We start from the raw sequence: 19,090 nt of genomic DNA, 5'->3' as shown, positions 1-19,090 counted from the left end.
AAAACAAAGCTCAAGCGATATACAGATGCATCTATCCCAGCCTGTGCTAAACATTCATGACAGAATAATGAGCGGGGCTCTTTATTCCACTCCTACACCTGTGCTGATGAACAGTTCTGTATCTGTATTGTCAATAGATAAATAAATAAATAAAAAAAATAAAAAAGCAAATAATATAAAGAATGAAGAGATGATGGACAGACTACTGAGATAAACCAATGCTGGTAATGTCAAAGTGACAATTATTTCTAATAAGGCAACTCTGCATTCGGTCTATGACATTCAAAAACACATTGAAAGAAACGAAAGATTCTTGAGTCAGTGAAAGGGACGAGGCAAAGCAAAGTGGCTTGATTCAACATTAAAATCTCAGTATGGGGTTAGTTATTACCTTGAAATGTTAACAATGTGACAAGTCCAGGCACTATAATTTATGAGAGCCACAGTACAAGTCTGAAATGAATAAAGTAGCCCAAGCACTGGTGCGAAAGCTATTCTAAACCAATATGCCTGTCAGATCGTTATAATTGGAAAATATCATATGAAATTGTGAAAAAAATATATTAATTGTCCAAGATGGAAAAGGTCTATGGGAAAGTCTTTATTCGGCTTTGGTATCAGAAGCAGCTCAGGGCAACCTAAAAAGCAGCTTGTGGATCTGCATGTGTAATTGAGGATTAACATCTGGGTCAAAGTTGGGATTGGATTGGGAATCGAGAAAGGAGAAACAACCTGAGGCATCTAAACCTCATCCTCTCTCCTTACCTGTCGAACAGAAATGGATGATAGGAGGTAGAGAATAGGTTGTAATCTGTGTGCACACTTTCATGTGCATGTTCACAAGCATGTCGATATGGACGCTAAGATTCTGAATGTGAACAAGTGTTGTGAATGTGGAACGTCCTCCATTAGGATCTGACAGCACAACATATCCATTATGTTTCATATTCCTTCACTATTCGCTGGAATATTACACATCAGACAACTTAAAAGCACTGCACTTCCATAGTGTGCGTCATCCAGCGTTTGAGTGAAATAAAATCACCATAATACATCTCACTTTTATACTGGCAGGATGGATGAATTCCACATCAAGTACAATCAATGACTGTAAAAACCCATCTGAAGAAAATGAAAAAAACATTTTGATAGAAGGGTTCTCTACTATTTATATTATTACGTCACTATTTCCATTAGACTAAGAGTATTGGAATAAAAGCTAGGTGTTATATACATAATATGGAGTGCAGGGTACATATGCACAATTTTTATATATTTTATCTCCTATTAGTAAAAGCAAAAAGGATTGCCAATAAAAATGCATTGTACAAAAGCAGCATTAAACCCACCTAAAAGTGGTAGACTGCGCAAATATGCTGTGGGAAAAAAAGAGATGCATAACTCAATTCAAATGAGTTCCCTCTTGGAGTGGAAAAGAAGCAATTTTGCATTTTAAACAGGCTTAAAAACATACCAGAGTGCACATCCATCCTGGCTTGATTTCATAAAGTTAATCTGCGCAGAGTTAACGCACAGAGTGCATTTGTTTGGCAGTTACCTGGCCTTTCAAAACGGGAAATTGGCAGACGAACAGCACAGATGAATATTAGGCAGGCCACCACGGATATTGATGCAGCAAGAGATTTAATGTGGCTCCCAGGAAGGACGATGAAGTGCTTTCCATTTTCCTGTTCACCAAGGTCTTTTATTGCTTTTCAAAAGAGCTCTCGAGTAATATGGATCGCCATTAAACGGCACACCAAACTGAGCATTAGAAAGCACAGAGTCGCTCATCTTCACTCCACGCCTGGTCATTTTTCATGACCTGACAGTGGCACTGAATCTTGCAAGGACGTGACTGGCTCTCCTAGCTGCTCTCCTTATATCTTTGTGCTGTAATCACCAATTTGCATGCACAAACAAATACTAGAAGTCAAAGAGAAATTGCAAACTTTCACACTATTTTTATGAGACCACTTTTAAAGACCAGCATGATTTGGTGCAGAACTGAGTCACATCCTTCAGGGTCAGTTAGTCAGTTCGCCTCTATGATCTAAACAGTCAGCTGTGCATGCTGTTTATTTCTACAGTCTTCTATGAAGGAGAAAAAAAGAGCAACTCTTGGCTATTTAAAGAATTAAATATGTCATCCAAGATGTTTATGTCTTTCTTTCTTCAGTCAAAAAGAAATTATTTTGAGGAAATGGTTTGAAGGTCCAAATTGCAGTTTCAATGCAGCTTCAAAGGGTTCTACACGATCCCAGGTAAGGTATAAGGGTCTTATCTAGCGAAACAATCGGTCACTTTCTAAAAAAAATTAAAATGTATATACTTTTTAACCATAAACGCAGTCTTGCACTGTTCTGTGATGTGCCACGCATTACGTAATCACATTGGAAAAGTCATGTAGGTGGAAGTACCGAGGTAGGGCGAAAAACTCCATCTCATTTTCTCGTCCAACTTCAAAATCGTCCGACATTGTTGTTTTAACTTTTTTTTTTTTTTTTGTAAAGGCCGTTTGTCTTTGCACAGTCTCTTTGTTAACACTTGCTCGGTATTTCCGCCTACATCACGCGTGAACTTTCCAACGTGATTACGTAATGCGTGGTGCATCACAGAGTTAGTGCAAGATGAGCGTTTGTGGTTACCTTCAAAACTTCAAAAAAAATTATTTTCGACTGAAGAAAGAAAGACATAAACATCTTGGAGGACATGGGGGTGAGTAAATTATCAGGAAATTTGAATTCTGAAGTGAACTAATCCTTTAATGGTTATTTATTATATAGTATTTATATTGAATAATAACAATAATAAACATGCTTGAACAAGAGACACTACATAGGTCCCATCTGTATACTTAGAATTATGGGTTACACATTTTCTTTACTTTTTTTGAGTCAAAAACAACTAGCCTAGACATTGAGACTAAAAATTATACAGTCTATAAAGAATATTACACAGAAATTCAAAACTAAACTAACAGACAATGACAAATTACATTTCTAAGCTTCAAGCTAATTTAAAGCCTGTACTTTCGTATTCTAGCTATCAACATCAGTCTTTAAAAAACATTTTTTATCCATCCTTTTGGTCTGCTCCTTTCATGCATCCTGTATTTGATCTTTTCTTCTGATAACGGTAGCAGAAAAATCGTATGTTTGACGCACACAGCTCGACTTACATGTCTCTTACATCACTCACTGCACAAGTGGTAATGTTCGGCTCATTCCAGGGTGAGTAAAACAGCCATCTGTGTACACATCCAGTACGTGAGGAAAAAGAAGGTCACGAATCATCTCATTCATTTTCTTGTTGCGTATTAGAAACCCTAGGATGTTTCTGAAGCAGCCTATCCCATGTGCAAACACATTATGAATTTAAAATCATAATCACGTAGGTGCATCTCCGCTTTTGTGTCATTGTGAAAATGGTAAAGCTCGAACTACATTCATCCTCCCACATGCCAGCTAAACTTGCTTATTCACTTAGAGACTTACTTTAGAAGCTTTGTGAAACCTAATCTGCTGTGATGATTCAGCCTTATATTTCTGTAGTGCCTGCAGCAATGCATAAATCCCCACAGTTATGTGTTTGCAGGAAGTTCAGGGAGGGTTTCTCTCCATAGGAAAATTGTTTTTTCTCCTCTGAGAAAAGCTGTGACCAGTAATGTGAAACATGACGCGCAAAAGCCACAGGATGCCAATCAGCTGCATACTAATGCTGACAAGAAGGCTGCTTTTAGTGGCCTCGTGCTCATCAGATCAGGGTCACAAGGTGAGGAAAGCAAAGATATAGAGCACCTTTCATAGGAGACATCTCGCGGGACAGATAGCGCCTTGAAAGGAGATGACGAAGGTGGCATTACAACCAGCTGCTGCGCTTTAGAGCCACCGTTCATTAAAGATAATGAAGTCAGTAATGTGGCGAGAAAGAGAGAGAGAGAGAGAACATCGACTCTTTGGATAATTGGAATTCAGATGCCGTCTCAGGTATCTGAGGCCGAGGGTGAACTGGGAGAGCGTGTTGCGTCGGTATGAATACATTATGAACTTGTGCACGCCGATGCACCATGCAATCATCTCCGCCAGATGGAACGGCGCACAGAGCGTGGCCCATCAAACCCTGCCGGCTTGTCAGGGAAGATGTATGGATGCCCCCACCCTCCTGGAACTCATTCCCAACACTTATTCCGCTCATTCTCCCTGCAACAAAGCCTGTCCCTTTGGATCTTTTTCTTCCTCTCCATCTTGTTCCCTTTCTCCCTGAGCCCTCACTTTTCTAGGGTTCTCCCTAGGCGCAGTTGTTTTCCCGAACCCCACTTGGTCGGCGGCAGGTGGTGTGCCGACGTTCCATTCCATCCCATCAAATGACGCGTGCTGAAGGGACCTGTATCAGTCTGTGCTCACTCAAGAGTTACCAACCCACCCAACCACCAACTGCAGCACACAGCAACCTGTGCACTCCGATATTTAAAGAGATTGCACTCTTCCGTTGGGCTCATTCCTCAGCACACCCAACCGAGATGTTATTTCTGGATTACAACAGATGTATGAATCATTCCTCCTCTTAAACGCACCATAAATGCCATCATCAGTTACCGATGGCAGTAACCTTTAAAAGAAAGTGATTTCACACTATAGCTACCCATTTTGATGCCAGTCGTGCTGGCTTAAGTGGACACTGACGAGTGGGCACTGTTAGTTTTACAGTGTGGCTATAATGTGATATAATGTGTTCCTGGAGCATTTCTGCAGTAAATAGGAAGGGCCGGGAGCCATCTGCTGATCCATTTCAAAATATGGTCTTGCGTCAAAGGAAAAAAAGGACTGACCAATAAAACAGATGCAGCGTTTTATATTGGAAGTCACTCTTTTTTCCTTTCGTCCTCTTCTTCAAAATGGATTTATCTTAACGTCTGTTTTAACCATCTGTTGAAATAAGGCCCCGTTGGCATGAAGCGCAGAGGAAGAAAACAAGTGTAGAGGAACAATAAAAGTGATTCACGGTTGCCGTTACGCATCCGTTGAAATTGCAGAGATTTGTGTGGTATCTTGTTGCCAGACTTAAAAAAAAAAAAAAAAAAAAGAGGAAAAGGATAAATCCTTAAAGGTTGTGAGAGTGTAAGACCTCACAGGGGAAGTCGCCTAAAAAAACCACTTGTAATCTCCTCTCGTGCCTCATCTACAAACAGACAATCATAATTGAAATAGGAACAATGGAGGTTTTGCAATTACACTACGAGCACAACTGCAATTTTCAGCATCTTTTGAACAAACAGTAAATAATTATTTACTGACTTCTTATCTAAAGAGGCAGAATTAGAGCATTTTTCAATAAAAGGCCTTTCATACTGAGATTAGTGCTCTCAAACGCTAGTATGAAGCCCGTCCAACTCTCAAGTCAATGACTCACTCAGCTTCCTGGCATGAGCAGATGCCAGCTGAAAAGTGGGGAGAAAGAGAGAGAAACAGAGAAAGATGGCACATGCAATATGGCTCAGCACCTAGACACATGGCTTTAACTGGCTATCCACCAACACTGCTGTGTTTTTCACTGTGTCCCTCATTAGCAGCGTGTAGGTTAAAGTCACACACGTCCTCGTGGGATTTGTGCTTGGTCCATAAGCAACACTCTGTCATTGAAAAAAAGTTTGTTTGGTGAAAACAACATCACATAAACAGAATTTAACACGGCCAGAAAAAGTAGACGTTCAAAACTTGTGATAGACCGATATATATATTGACTGGTATTTGGCCATTTTGAGATTATAACTGTGCCTGCTTGGTGGATTAACAGAAGTGGTACTTCCCCCCTTGTGTCCGTTCCAGAATCTACAATCAGCCTTATCAACATTTTGATTCAGATTCAGAAGAGATCTCAACAATGTCTCAAACTGTGCTCAGATTAGTCAAGATACCAAAACTGTGATGAAAAAGCAGAGATTTCAATATGAACTCAAACATTTCTCATTGTGATTAAATTAGATCAGATTTTTCATCACAGTCTTTGGTATCTTGGCAAATCTGAGCACAGTTTGAGACATTGTTGATATCTTTTTTAGAAGATTATTAAGGTTTTTAATTGTTAAGAAAGAAGAAAAAAAAAAGTTTTCATTTGCTTTTCATTTTTTATCATCTAGGACACATAATTGCAATGTTCAAGAAATCTGTAACCTTATATTCCTTTGGAATGTATGGAACTATGTAATAAAATTTTAGTTTTGTAAAGAAAATATGTAAATACGTAAATGTATTTGTTAACAAAACTAATTTCAAACATTGAAGCATAAGATTAAAAGTGTTTTTAAGATCATGAGAAACATCAAATGTGTCCAAAGCTTTGACTGGTCATTTAAGTGGCCATATCACTTCAGCCACTTAAATAGTACGCTGTCATTAAATAATATTATGAATATATCTCAGCAACATATTGGCCACCAAATAACCCATATCGTTCAACAAACTGCAACTACTGACAACCTAACAGAAGTCTAAATTGAAAGAGTCCTGAGAACTTCATGAGGTTCCCTCAGAAAGCCCTGGAAGTTCTCAAAATTCTAAGAAACACGTCAGATGTTTCATCCATATCCGTATACAGCTCCTGTCCTCTCTTGCAGTTCAAGCAGACTGTAATTACCTCTGCACTCTGCTCATTGCCCTCAGCACCACTCAAACCTGCAAATTGTAGGCCTTTATCCACTTATTCACTTTATTCATTTCAGTCACTTATTCTCACTGGCTGTGGCAGCTATGAACGGACGTCTCTCCTCGCTTGGCAACAAAAGCGTGGCAAAGTCTCTGATGCTAGGACGAATCGAGCCCACGGCGGTGGATGCCAAATCAATTTTCGACAGATAATAAAGAGGCTCATGTTTTACATTAACAAAATGCTATTTTACTACACTCAAAAATGTGAGCTAATAATATATTGCTCTTGCTAACTGAAAACATAGCTACGTGATAAAAGAATAACTGACAGGCATTTGGGGGGGGGGGGGGGGGGCGCGATTGCGAGAAAAAATTAAAGACCCTGGCGGCAGAATGACGGTTTATTTCTGCTGGGACCTCTGTCTGCAAGTGTTTTCAAAATATCACATGACAGAAGCCATGTGTTCAAAATTAGAGTGAGTTAAGTCCGCTGCACAGAAAAAATATGTCGACAATTTATGAAACGCTGTCCTGGATGGAGATTTACTAAGTAGAAACAGATTCAGAAAACAACTACCCACCCCCTGCCCAATTACTGCGTGCACACACACACACACACACACACACACACACACACACACACACACACACACACACACACACACACACACACACACACACACACACACACAGAAACTGTCTCTTTCTCTATCTCTCTCTCTCTCCCTCCCTCCACCTCCTTCCCTCCACAAGACCTTAAAAATTGTTCGAGTCACATCTGGCAGGCAGGAGACGCAGGAGATGGTGGAGTATGACCTAACGTCAGGGCACTTCCACCCTGAGCGCTTTTCTGTGTGTGTGCGCATGATTGTGGCACTGGCCACAGTTTGCTAATGGCTTTCAGTACAAGGAACTGAGGCGTAGCTCCAGGCAATGACTGCCTCTCAACCGATTGGCTGCCATTACTGAGTGGCTTCTTAATGACTAAATACACTCTAGAGAGGCTGTCTTTAATGCTTAAACTTGGGTCAAAAGCCTTGTTGCCATACAAACCAAAAGAATAGGGAAATTGCATGGGAAACGTGTTGTACCAAAAACAGTGTCTCTAACAAAACAGTAACAAAGCTAGAGGAAGAAATATGTTACTTGTTTTCATATTACCTAAGAGAAAAACCTTTATCTCATTACAGCAGCATAACGCAAGTAAAATATTGCAAACTGATAAAGTGCATCAAAAAATGTTCAAAAACACTGTCTCTAACAAAAAAATACAACACTACAGGACGAGAGCCTTTTTCCATACTGCTCAAGAGAATTACCTTTTTTTTTTGTTAAAGTACCATAATGCAATATCAATATACAATGCAATAATCAATATATTGCGAACTGAGAAAGTGCTATGTATTGTTAAAAACACTGGCTGACAAAAGAATAGACAGAAAAATACAGGCACTTACTGTTGTTATTATACAAAAATGACTTTTCATTGCAATAGATTAACCCTCAAGCAAAATAAGAAAAGAAAGTAACATTTTTATTAATTACAGAAGCATAATTAAGAAAATGCAAAAAAAACAACAACAAAAAACAGGCACTTAGCCTTGTTTCCAAACTAACAAAGAAAACTATTTGTATCATGTTAGAGTAGCTTTAATTTCATGTGAAATACTGTATACTAAGAAACTATGTTCCCCTGTAGTCAATACATTTTATCCCTTAAAACTCATCTTTGATCACCAATATGACATATTTAAAAAAAAAAATTCCTGTGAAAAAAAAATCGTCATGCCTTAAAATAGCTTGAATGTAACTCTAGACCTGTTTCATTTAGTATACGAAGATCTATGAATATGCTAATTAGCCCCAACTCCACTCACTCGCACGAGCTCAGAGATCCACACAGTCAACTCACTGAGGTAAACGCTGCACAATGGTATTGCTCTTTACAACGTTAGACACATAACGGTAATTAATATGATTAGCCTTTTGCTTGACTGTTATCAAACAGCTAATAATGTGTTGCTAATGCTACACAAACTATGTTACCGTTCGCCATCTCTGAGTCAGACAGCTGCCTTCTAAAACTTAATATCCTTAGAAACACTTTGAACAACATAGAACGTCAGTGGATAAAGGCATATAGTTCATCATAACATTGTAATACACGCACTATATTGCTAAATCTACCCGATTTTACAACGGAAAAATATACTGGGAAAACCTGGCTTCTTTTGAGACTCCCTTGTGCGGTCAGTTAATGACATAAAACATGCACGTTGACATGTGATTTCAGTGATTTCAAACCGTATTTTTGAGACCGTCTTTAGATCACTGCAGTTTTAAAGAGAAAATACTCAACAATGGTGTTGACTTTTGAATTTGCACATGGTTTGTCTTAAAGCATATTAAAAGCACCACATAGACATATAAACAACATTGAAAACTTGATTTTCACCACAGGGGGACTTATTGCGTGAAAACACTTTAAAAAATATATGGAGCCTTGTTTCTATACTACCTAAGAAACTTTCAACTTATTAAAACACATTATCGTTAACGCATTACAGGCACTTAGCCTTTTTTCCATACTAACAAGGAAATGAAAATTTTCCTTGTTGGAGTAGCATAACTTGCAACTGAAATACTGCAAACTAAGAAATGTTAAACATATACTGTTATGGAAACACTGTAGGTAACAAAAAAAGCTTTCTATATTACTCAATAGAATGACCTTTATCTCATTACAGTAGCATATTATTGCAAACTGAGAACATGCGTTATAAACACATTGTACGAAAACACTCTCGCTAACAAAAAAAGCTATAAAACTACAGGCGGAGAGGAAGGAGCCAAGCTCAGCTCAGCACTGAGAGCTTCAGTCCCTGCCACAGATGGACGGCACTGTGTTTGGCACTCTGCCAGCGAGTGAACAGATTGTCCGTGGCGGCGGCCTGGAGGAACGGTAGCTCCAGTGCAGATGGGTGTCCGAAATAACCCAGTGTCAGTTCTGCTCAAGTGTCCCTGACCTGGCACACGCGCCTGCTTACAGCTGCTTCCTCCAGAGCTTCCCAGAACAATTCTACACATGCACACACAATTCGCAAACACACACTGTACACAAAGGCCAATGTTAACAAACACGTTTTAAGTGGCCGTTTGAAAATCTGCAACGTTCGGTAAGAAAAAAACATGAAAGAGACACTTTGCTCCATATATACCATTCCTAAATAAAGCACAAATGTAGAGATGCAACCATCCTGAAAAATCTGAATATGGTATTAACTCAAACTCCAGTTTGAAACGCCACCACAGTCGCACTGAGCCAAATACACAGCCAACAATGTTACACTTGCAAGTTTAGACACAAACAGAAAGAGAAGTTGAGTCTGGGTACATGGAGAGGGGGAGTCAGAGAGGTGGGCACCAGACGGGTTGGCTGGCAGAGAGGTAGTGGCCATGGCACACAGGAGAGCAGCAGTGCCAACAGAGCTTGTCTCACAACACCATCTGTGAAGAGCAGCACTGAGATCTCCCTGCAGCCTGCACACACACAGCACGCCAGCTGCCCTCTGAAACTCTCCTCTCTCATTTTCTTTCTTTCAGTCTGCTTTCTTCACTTTCATGCACTGTACAGTGATTTTACTGTTTCTATAGCAGATCTCTGATCTTCCTGAACAGGGCTCAAAAATAAGGATGTGAGAGAGATTAAGGCCAGTTGATGTACTGTCAGGCCATTGCTGTATTGGTAATACACCTTACACATACATACTAAAGGTTTGATTTTCTGTCATAAATGAAATGTTGCAAATTGTGCTGATTTAAATCAGTGACCGAGGTTATAAGGCTACCATAGAGAATGACTTTGTTATAGTCTTGGAAGCCTTACTGAAAGTAAAGTGTTTTAATGAAATATGATCATTTTCGAGGATTGGATGGATTTAGCTATCATGGAGTTATAATATTAAGGCAGAATTTGCAGCTATTATTGCAAAATAGAAACATTTTGCACAATATTTAATGTGAAATAAAATAAAAAAGAAAAAGAAATGTGAACTACTGACCTGAACAATACTTATTATTGAGCCCTGTATTATTTCCCTCTATTATATCTTATGTTTCTTGTTTACCAGCATTCTCTTGCACAGGCAGACATACTATTCATCTAAGCTAATCAAAAAAAGTCATCAACTTTATATCAAAAACACTGTCAGTTCATTAATTGTAATGGAAATATTAAAAAATAGCATCATTTGAATAAGGTTAGTGCACATTTGTTTCTTCCAAAAGCAGTAAACAAAGGTAAAAACATCAGTAAAAGCTGCCTTAAATAGTATAATTCTATATTTTACAAAATATTTACATTCAAAATGCACATGCACAATTTCCCACACACAATCAAAGCTTCCCAATCTCACCTGGCATCATAGATGATGAAGACAATCTTATCAAATAATCCAGGGTATTTCTACCAGCTTCCCTGTAACCAAAGTCTCTTTGCGTCTTTCTGTGCTCTGCGAGGGGCACGGGGGTGGCACAGGACCCCAGGGCCGGTACACCAGGTCCAAACGGGAGAGTCGAGCAGCTTGTCCTTCTGCTTTCAGAGCCTTAGAGGGACAGATGGAGACCTGCCTCTCGTTCTGCTCTGCTTCCAGGGATGCCCTGCACTAACGAGGGCACGTGTGGCCGCTGGGGCCTCGCGCTATCCTGCACACGCTTGCTCCCTGAGCCCGCAGACTGAGACAATGACAGCTAGAGCGCACGCAAATGCGAGCACACACGCGCTCTCCGCCTCCTCCGCTGACCCCTCCCAACTGATGTGCGGCAGCCACACAAAACACAGCACGCGTATGAGAGAGCAGGGGGGGGGGGGGGGGGGTTTCAAGCCAGAGGGTTGAAAGAAATAGATAGATAGATAGATAGATAGATAGATAGATAGATAGATAGATAGACAGAGACAGACAGACAGATAGATAGAACAACTCAATGACAGAAAAAAACATACATATATACATACAAAGATAGAAAGATAGATTTGTGCTGTGAATATGTCCTCTCATATGCTCTGAATTAAGTGCAGTCTTACAAAAACAACCCTCTTCTGGTCAACTGGCCAATCTGATTTCATTCACATCTGCTTCTGCTTAACCAGATTCACTTCATATTTTACTACTACATTCATAGCAGATGAAAAAATATAGATCTGAGGTGAACAGTGTTTTTTGCTCATGTTTGTGATGTCCTGATGATCAGGTTCACTTATCAACCTAAAAAAGTACTGAGTGGAAGCTTAAATGCTTTAGATCCATCCAAAATGCCGGCATACTGCCTGCATCAATCAGCCCCCTCCACCATTTTTTTTGCAAGCAGCGGCGGGAACAACCTCATTAGAACCAAGAAAAATCAATTTGGAGAGTCCAAACAAAGGCATGCATCTGCCTCTATTGCTGTGTTTTAAGTCTCTAGAGTGGCGCTCTTCCCCCCTCCCCCCCACCCATCGCACACGTTCTTTTTCTGCTCTCTTTCTCAGATTTGCCGTTTCTCTCTCTCCCCTCCCAGACTGCCATCACTGCATGTGATTAACATATGTCTGGGCTTTCAGCCCCTGTCAGCTTGAAGGCATTTCTCCCAGCCGCCTTAAACAGCAGATGAGCTCCATGTGGAGGAAACACTCAGGAGAGAGAGAGAGAGAGGGGGGAAAAGATGAGGGGTGGAGAGACAGATTTGTTCTTCTTGCACATTTAGTGGTGGATCTTCTCTCTATTGCCTCCAACCTGTCTCTCCACTGTGGGGGTTGGTCCGAATGTGACTTTTGAGATAAACAGCACTGGTGAAGAAACATTTCAATGCCAATGGCAGTGAGATTTGCCACCCCAACTGTCTCACAGAGATGGGTAATATTACAATAGGGATAATTGTACCTTAAATGTTCAATCATGAGCAAAAAACGAGAATGACTTTTCTGAAAATTCTTACTGGCACAGCGTCAAACAAAGTTGATTTGTTTTAATTGGCAGCGGTTGCATTCACTTGTAAATTACGAACATTACCAAACCTCCAACAATGCTAGAATTCTTCATTTGCTTTTTCCTGCAGCTATAAATACTGAAGCAGAATGCAGTGCAGTTATCAAAGTCATAAAAGGCAAATTGTGGAAAGAGGTATAAGAAAAAATTACACTCCTATACTAAAAGAAATGCTTTGAAACTTCATGAAGCTCTTTCAGGAAATGTAAATATAATCGAACAATTATATGATCACTTACCATGAGGTATAAAACAAAACTTTGCTGCATTTATATCCTGCAATGGGGTGTGTGAGAAAACGTCCTTTCGACTTCCTTTTTGTCAGCACTTACACACCTTCATGTCCAGTCAGCACAAAGGCAGATTTATCAATTCCCCTAGCCTCTAAACGAGTAAATTTCTCAAAAATCCGCTACATCTATGATTTTATTGAGAGGCAACGTAGCAAACTAAATATTCAGGCTTTTCTGTGGGTCCCTTCTGTCCCCTCTCTCCCCTTAAACCAATCTGACAACCCTTTCAGAGCCGGAAGAGAATATATTTCCAGCCCAGCTTGATAAAGGCCTGCTTTAAGAGTTGGCTGCATTAACAGACTGAAAGAGCAGGAACGAGACAATGCGAAATGAGGAAACTGTGAGCTCAAGGGATTCCACTTCTTTCGCATTCCAAGAATCAATAGCGCCAGATTTTTTTTTGTGACGGGCTTAAGAGTTTCATAAAAAGCCAGTGAGCATACAGATACCTCTACAGCAGGGTCTATTCCTGCAAAGGTCCCAACTGGAAAAGCAGGACGGAGTTGCACACAAGCAGTGTCCCCACATGCTCAGCCCCTTGACCTGTGCTGCAGGCCAGGTTACACAGGGGGAATTGTGTCTTTTGTGGTCCGCCGATGCTAAAAAAAGGGCCCAAATTAGGTTTTTTTTTTTTTTTTTGGGTACATAGTCTACTTCTCGACCCAACCCAAAAGGCTTTATCTTCCACACAGCTGGAAGTCATTAGAGCTCTCGGATGATCTGCTCATACGCAGGGTGGCTGAGCTGGAGAGGTTGCAATGAGACAGAAAAAGAGAAGCAGAGGAAGAAGGGAGGAATTGTGGGAAAAAAGACGATCATTAGATCAGCCAGTATGTCTGTCACAGGAAACCCCAAAGGGCACGACTGAGGGTACAAATCACGGTGTAAATGTTTCTCAGCCACAACAGACAGGAGAAACCACATGAAAATTTCCTTGCAGGAGCAAAATACTGGATGCAAAAAAAAAAAAAAAAAAAAGTACTCAGCTAACATCATATTTAAGCTGTGTTTCATCTCATGCAGATGCTACAAATATGAAGACTCAAACAGGTTGGAAATGCCTCTGTTGATCTTGTGCTGTCAATTCGCACTTGTTTTAATATAAAGCCATAGATAAATTGTCTATATAATGCAGGAAATATTATGAATGGATGACCTATGTTATGCAGCAATCCCATTAACCCTCTCCTTTCCTGTCAACCTAAATGGTACTATATGATAAAATCAAAAAGCAATAAAAAAAAAATTGTGGTGCATCACTATTGGTTTCTGTGTGTATCTTGAAAGCACGATAGCTTTCTTAGCCACCTTAGTGTTGAGGGTCTGCATGAAACAAGAAGAGAAAAAGCAAGTGTGTGTGTGTATGTGTGTGTGTCCAGTCCTGAGCCATCTGTCTGTTCTGCTGTCCCTGAGTCCCAGAGCAAGCTGTGGCTGAGGGCCGGGGCCAGATCTGTGTTCCACAGCTATTCATGATTTTCCCACTCCACCTTTTCAGCATCACTGTGGCACACAGTGCACGCCAATCAGGTTGAACAACTGTCGCCAGGTCCAAAGAGACCCCCCTCCTCACCCCCAGTGACGGCAGAATGATCCCGCATTTTGGTCTTTATAATGTGTGCAAGTATCATGTGAATGTGCGGCTCACTCTAGAAAGTGAAACAGGCAGTTGTGCTGATTCATGAAAAGCATTTCATCATTAACAAATCAGCCCCCTCATTCGGACCTGAGCCAGACTCTCAGCCCAGTCCAGGCACCGTCTGACAGCTGAGCCACTCTTTCTCATTGCGGAAAGCAGAGCATGTTTCATTGGGCAATGGAGATTAATACCTTTTGTCTGTATAATAACAGAGAGAGGGACGTGAAGGTAAAGATGCCTACATCCTTTAGTGTTTGCACACTAGGTGGTGCTAGTAATACATACTTCAGATATCACATTTTCACACATGCACGCACACACCAACACGTACAGTGTGACAGATTCATTGTGTCTGGCTCTGCATTTAGGTAACGAACAAAAACACCTACGTCTCATTTCTAAATCCTGATCACGAGCCGTTCGGTTTTCAGAGGCGAGTCCAGATGCGCACTGACAGATTCACCAGCAAATGCTGAAGAGAAAAAAAAAGATGTTTCTGCTTTAGAACGTTTTTGTCAACTTTTTCAAAAGTGAGGATACCAGCTGTCCCAGCTTATGTTTAGATTATGTAATGCAAACATATTGTGGAAAGAGGAAAGAAACAGCACAATGCAGCCTCTTCGCAGTTCTGACATTACTTTCGGTGTCCTCATGAGTGACTAACACAAAAAGAGAGAGAGCAAAACAAAACAAGAGGAATCTGTCAGTGGGACCGGAGCTGGCTGAGCGAGAGATTGAGCCCAACAGGAACCAGTCATTCCTGGCCCAGCCCTTCTCCACACAATGGCCTTTATAATGGAAGGAACCATGGGCCCGACAGAGATAGCCCACTGTCAGGAACCAGGACGGACAGGGCCCGGCCTTCCCGGGCAGGATGTCGCTGCTGCGGGACTGCGCGGCCCCGATATCCCACGTTCACACACTCTTCCCCCACCGGCAGGCCGGGATGTTTTGCTCCTCAGGTAATTAGAGTCGGAAAGCCCTGAGGGCGGGCGAGCTCATGGCCTGACCTCCACTGTCCTGGTCGAGAGGTTGGTCCCGCTATCAGGCTTCCGCAAGCCACGGCTGGGGCATCAACAAGCTGCCGCTATCCGCCGCACTCTTGGCCTTCTTGAGGAACACCCAGCAAACAAATTAATGGCAGAAACTACACAGATTTCTACAAAAATCAAATGATCGTCATTCATAAAGTTATACATGCTCCTCACCTTTGGGATAGTTCACCCAAAAACAAAACTTCTGTCATCATTTATGTACCTTTATTTAAAGACCTTATGTCTTTCTGTATTTCTGTCTTCTAAACAATACTAAATCCCTCAAGGACCAGTCGTGGCCTAATTGTTATTGACTGGTAACCCAAAGGTTGCTGGCACCAGCAGGAAATGACCCCCAAGGCACCTAGCCCCCAATCGCTCCCTGTGCACCACAGTATAATTGCTACCCACTGCTCCAGGTGTGTTGTTTGCAGTGTGTATGTATTCACTACTCACTACTCCTAATGTTTGTACAGTAACTTGGATGGGTTAACTGCAGAGGACAAACCCTGGGTTACCATACTTGGCCTTCACATGTCGCTTTAACTTTCAAGGAGGAGCTGAGGTATGGAATGGATAAATGTCCACACTCTATACTCACAGATTAGGATAAAACACTGCCAGCATCCTCATGAAATATTCACTAGCCCCGGCGAGGTGAGGACAGACAGCGCTGCATTTCTGTGGCACGCTGACCCTGGGTGTCCCGGGCAGACCCCGAGCATCCCTCTGGTCAGCACTGCTCTACTTCAGCACAACTCCGACCACAAAGCACCGCCAGAAGCCCGCTGCTGCAGTTGCCATGACAACGGGCACTGCAGATATGTTGTGAGGTGAGCAGCCTGTCAACCTGCAGAGGTGCTTTTGTGTCTGTAGTACATGCTAAATAAAGTCACTGCCACTACTAGAAAGAGAAAAAAAAGAAACAGATACAGAGGACATAAAAAGAGAAACTCATTGCTGTTATTAAAATATATGGCGACCAGCGCAGCAGTGGATGAGTTATGCTCTGCCTCGCTTGAATAAAAACCGTCTCATGTCAGAGCCGTAAAACTAAAACAGTCCTCTGGCATATGTGTGCTATTAACATCACTTGTCCATTGCTCAGAAAGCCTCTTAGCCACTAAATCAAACCCACAGATGGCACGAAGCCTGAGACGGGAGAGGAGAGGCATTGAAGGAGAGAGGGGGCTAAACAACTTCTACACTTAATTCAGGGTTTACATTCCTCTATCAGCCAAGGAAAGCCAGGGACATAAGAGCCTCACCACCTGAATAAAGAAGTGCAAATAATAAGTTTTGTTAAAAAAAGGGAAAGAGGTTTTTTCACTTTATATTAGGGCTGCCCGATATATCATTTCAGCATTGATATCGCGATGTGCGCATCCGCGATAGTCACATCGCAGGATGTGCAATGTCAAGTATAGGGATCGTTAATCCGTACGGACCAGACACCATGGTTTAAAATGCATGTGATTTTCAGATTAATTGCAAAGTTTGAACATCATACAATGAAAGTTTATCAGTTTTAGGTCCTGTCAGTTTAAATATTTAAGCGACTTTAAAACATTTGAGCTCATTAAGACGCGAAAGAGAGCCCAATTCTGAACATGCGGCTGTTTTCCGTGTGCACACACAGAGCCGTGCAGGTGCACGTGAACACTGAATGCCATGCTCTTCCGTGTCTATTTATGCCTGAATGGACACATACATGCAAAAAAAAAAAAAAAAGGTCAAAATGCATGTAAACCATTGAGTATCCATATAAACACGGTTGCTTATGGCTTAGGTGAACTAAACAGTTGAGAAAGAACATTATTTTGGATCCACGCATTCAGTCTTAAAGTGACAGCAGCCTAATATTCCTGCTTCTTTCTGTGTCATGAATGTTAATCAAATAACAAAAGACAAAGAGGAAAATCACTTTTGTAGTTTTAACACAGAATAATTATATTTAATTTATACAGTGAAGACTATGCAGTGTTATTTTACATTTGATTATTCAATTTATGTACCTGAATACTGTTAAACTTACCTGAAAAAAAATAAAGCACTATATATTTATATACAATATATATTTACTGTGTTGTGTATGGACTCTCGTTCCCAAAGAATGTACTGAGAGAAAAAAATCTAGTGTTTTTTTCTTATTGTAAATCTACCAACAGCCATATGGATAAAGAATACTTTGTCTTGTTATTACCAATATAAACAAAAAGTGTAAAAAATATTCTAATTTGTTATGATTAAATTACATTTATCTTTATCATGATGAAAAAGATATCAATATCTCTCTGGACACTATTTTTTATTATGTATTTTATTTATACTTATTTAAATTTTCAAATGTAATCAACATTGGCGACAGACAGACATATCTTTATCAATATGCTTAATCAAATATACATTTCCAGTGATTCTGTGATTTGGAAAAAAAAAAGGTCCTTTGGCAAAGTAATTCATGACCTTAAGACATTTTTCAGTCTGGAGCCCCGCACAGTCAAAAATCCATAACAGTAGGGCAGTGAAGTAAACACAGACACGTGCAATGTGAATTGCGGGTAGTGAACACATTTCCACATCAACACAACTACGTGCTATTAAAAGTGTTTTAGAAAAAAACAAAAAAACAACAACAACAAAAAAACAACTCAAACAATCCCTCTGCTGAAACTCAAGAGATCAGGATGCAGAGAGCAGATCAATAACACTGTCAAGCACTCCAAAGTCAGAGTCTGAAATGAATGGCATGCACAGAAGCAGATGTCTTTGAACAAGTAAGATGAGGACAGCAGGAGTTAATCGAACTCTCTATAGCCTTCAGCTACATGCTTCTACTACAAATGCAACATTTCTACCATTTCTACTGAAATATTTTGCATTGGTTTGCACCATCACACTAATAAAAAAGACATGAATCTGTAAGGTTATTTTGCTCTGTATAATGTATAACATTACAGCCTGCGTTATCCATAAATGAGACGATCTGATTATAACATCATTCCACAGCCCATCATAAATAAAGCTAGTGATTAGGGGCGAACAAGCACAGCTTGCAAGAGTGAATCAAATCTGCACATTAAAACGTGATACTATGTGATGCTTCTGAATGTGCCGCTGTACAGACCATCTCCTCCTGTTTCATTCCTCCCTCACTTCTTCCTGCTTCTTTAGTTTGTGGCATCTGGCACAGTGACTGTACGTCTGTTCAATCGTTCTGAGCTCCACTCTCAATCTTCCCTCTCTCTCTCGTCTCTTACAGGGTTGCCTGATCTCCTCCTCCCTCTGGTTTCCTCTGCCACGTCCAGACTGGTCCTGGTCGGTGCTGATATAGTCCTGGCCCGCAGCCCTTCTCATCAATCTCCAGCCTGTGGCATCGTTGAACACAGGAAGGCCCCACCCTGACAAATGCCTGTGAAAACTTTATTCCATCCAGTCCTTCTCTCTATATCTTTGT

At 40.8% G+C, this 19,090-nt stretch overlaps 1 protein-coding gene across 4 annotated transcripts in view; it reads right to left on the bottom strand.

Moving 5' to 3' along the window:
* The window catches only part of runx1t1 (RUNX1 partner transcriptional co-repressor 1), a 56,886-nt gene that overhangs the window by 25,584 nt on the left and 12,212 nt on the right, over positions 1-19,090 (bottom strand). Inside the window, exon 1 of one of the 4 annotated variants that reach the window (XM_048201408.1) lies at positions 11,063-11,443. The exons of the other annotated variants lie outside the window; for them this stretch is intronic. Coding sequence (XP_048057365.1) covers positions 11,063-11,072 — 10 coding nt within the window. The 5' untranslated portion in view covers positions 11,073-11,443. Of the gene's footprint in view, positions 1-11,062; positions 11,444-19,090 lie in introns of those variants that run through there. 4 annotated transcript variants of the gene reach the window in all.

This window comes from Megalobrama amblycephala, linkage group LG9, assembly GCF_018812025.1.
Source record: "Megalobrama amblycephala isolate DHTTF-2021 linkage group LG9, ASM1881202v1, whole genome shotgun sequence".
In the NCBI taxonomy this organism is placed as follows: domain Eukaryota; kingdom Metazoa; phylum Chordata; class Actinopteri; order Cypriniformes; family Xenocyprididae; genus Megalobrama; species Megalobrama amblycephala.
The sequence above is the reverse complement of the archived record's forward strand: the minus strand, read 5'-3'. Positions and strand labels throughout refer to the sequence as shown.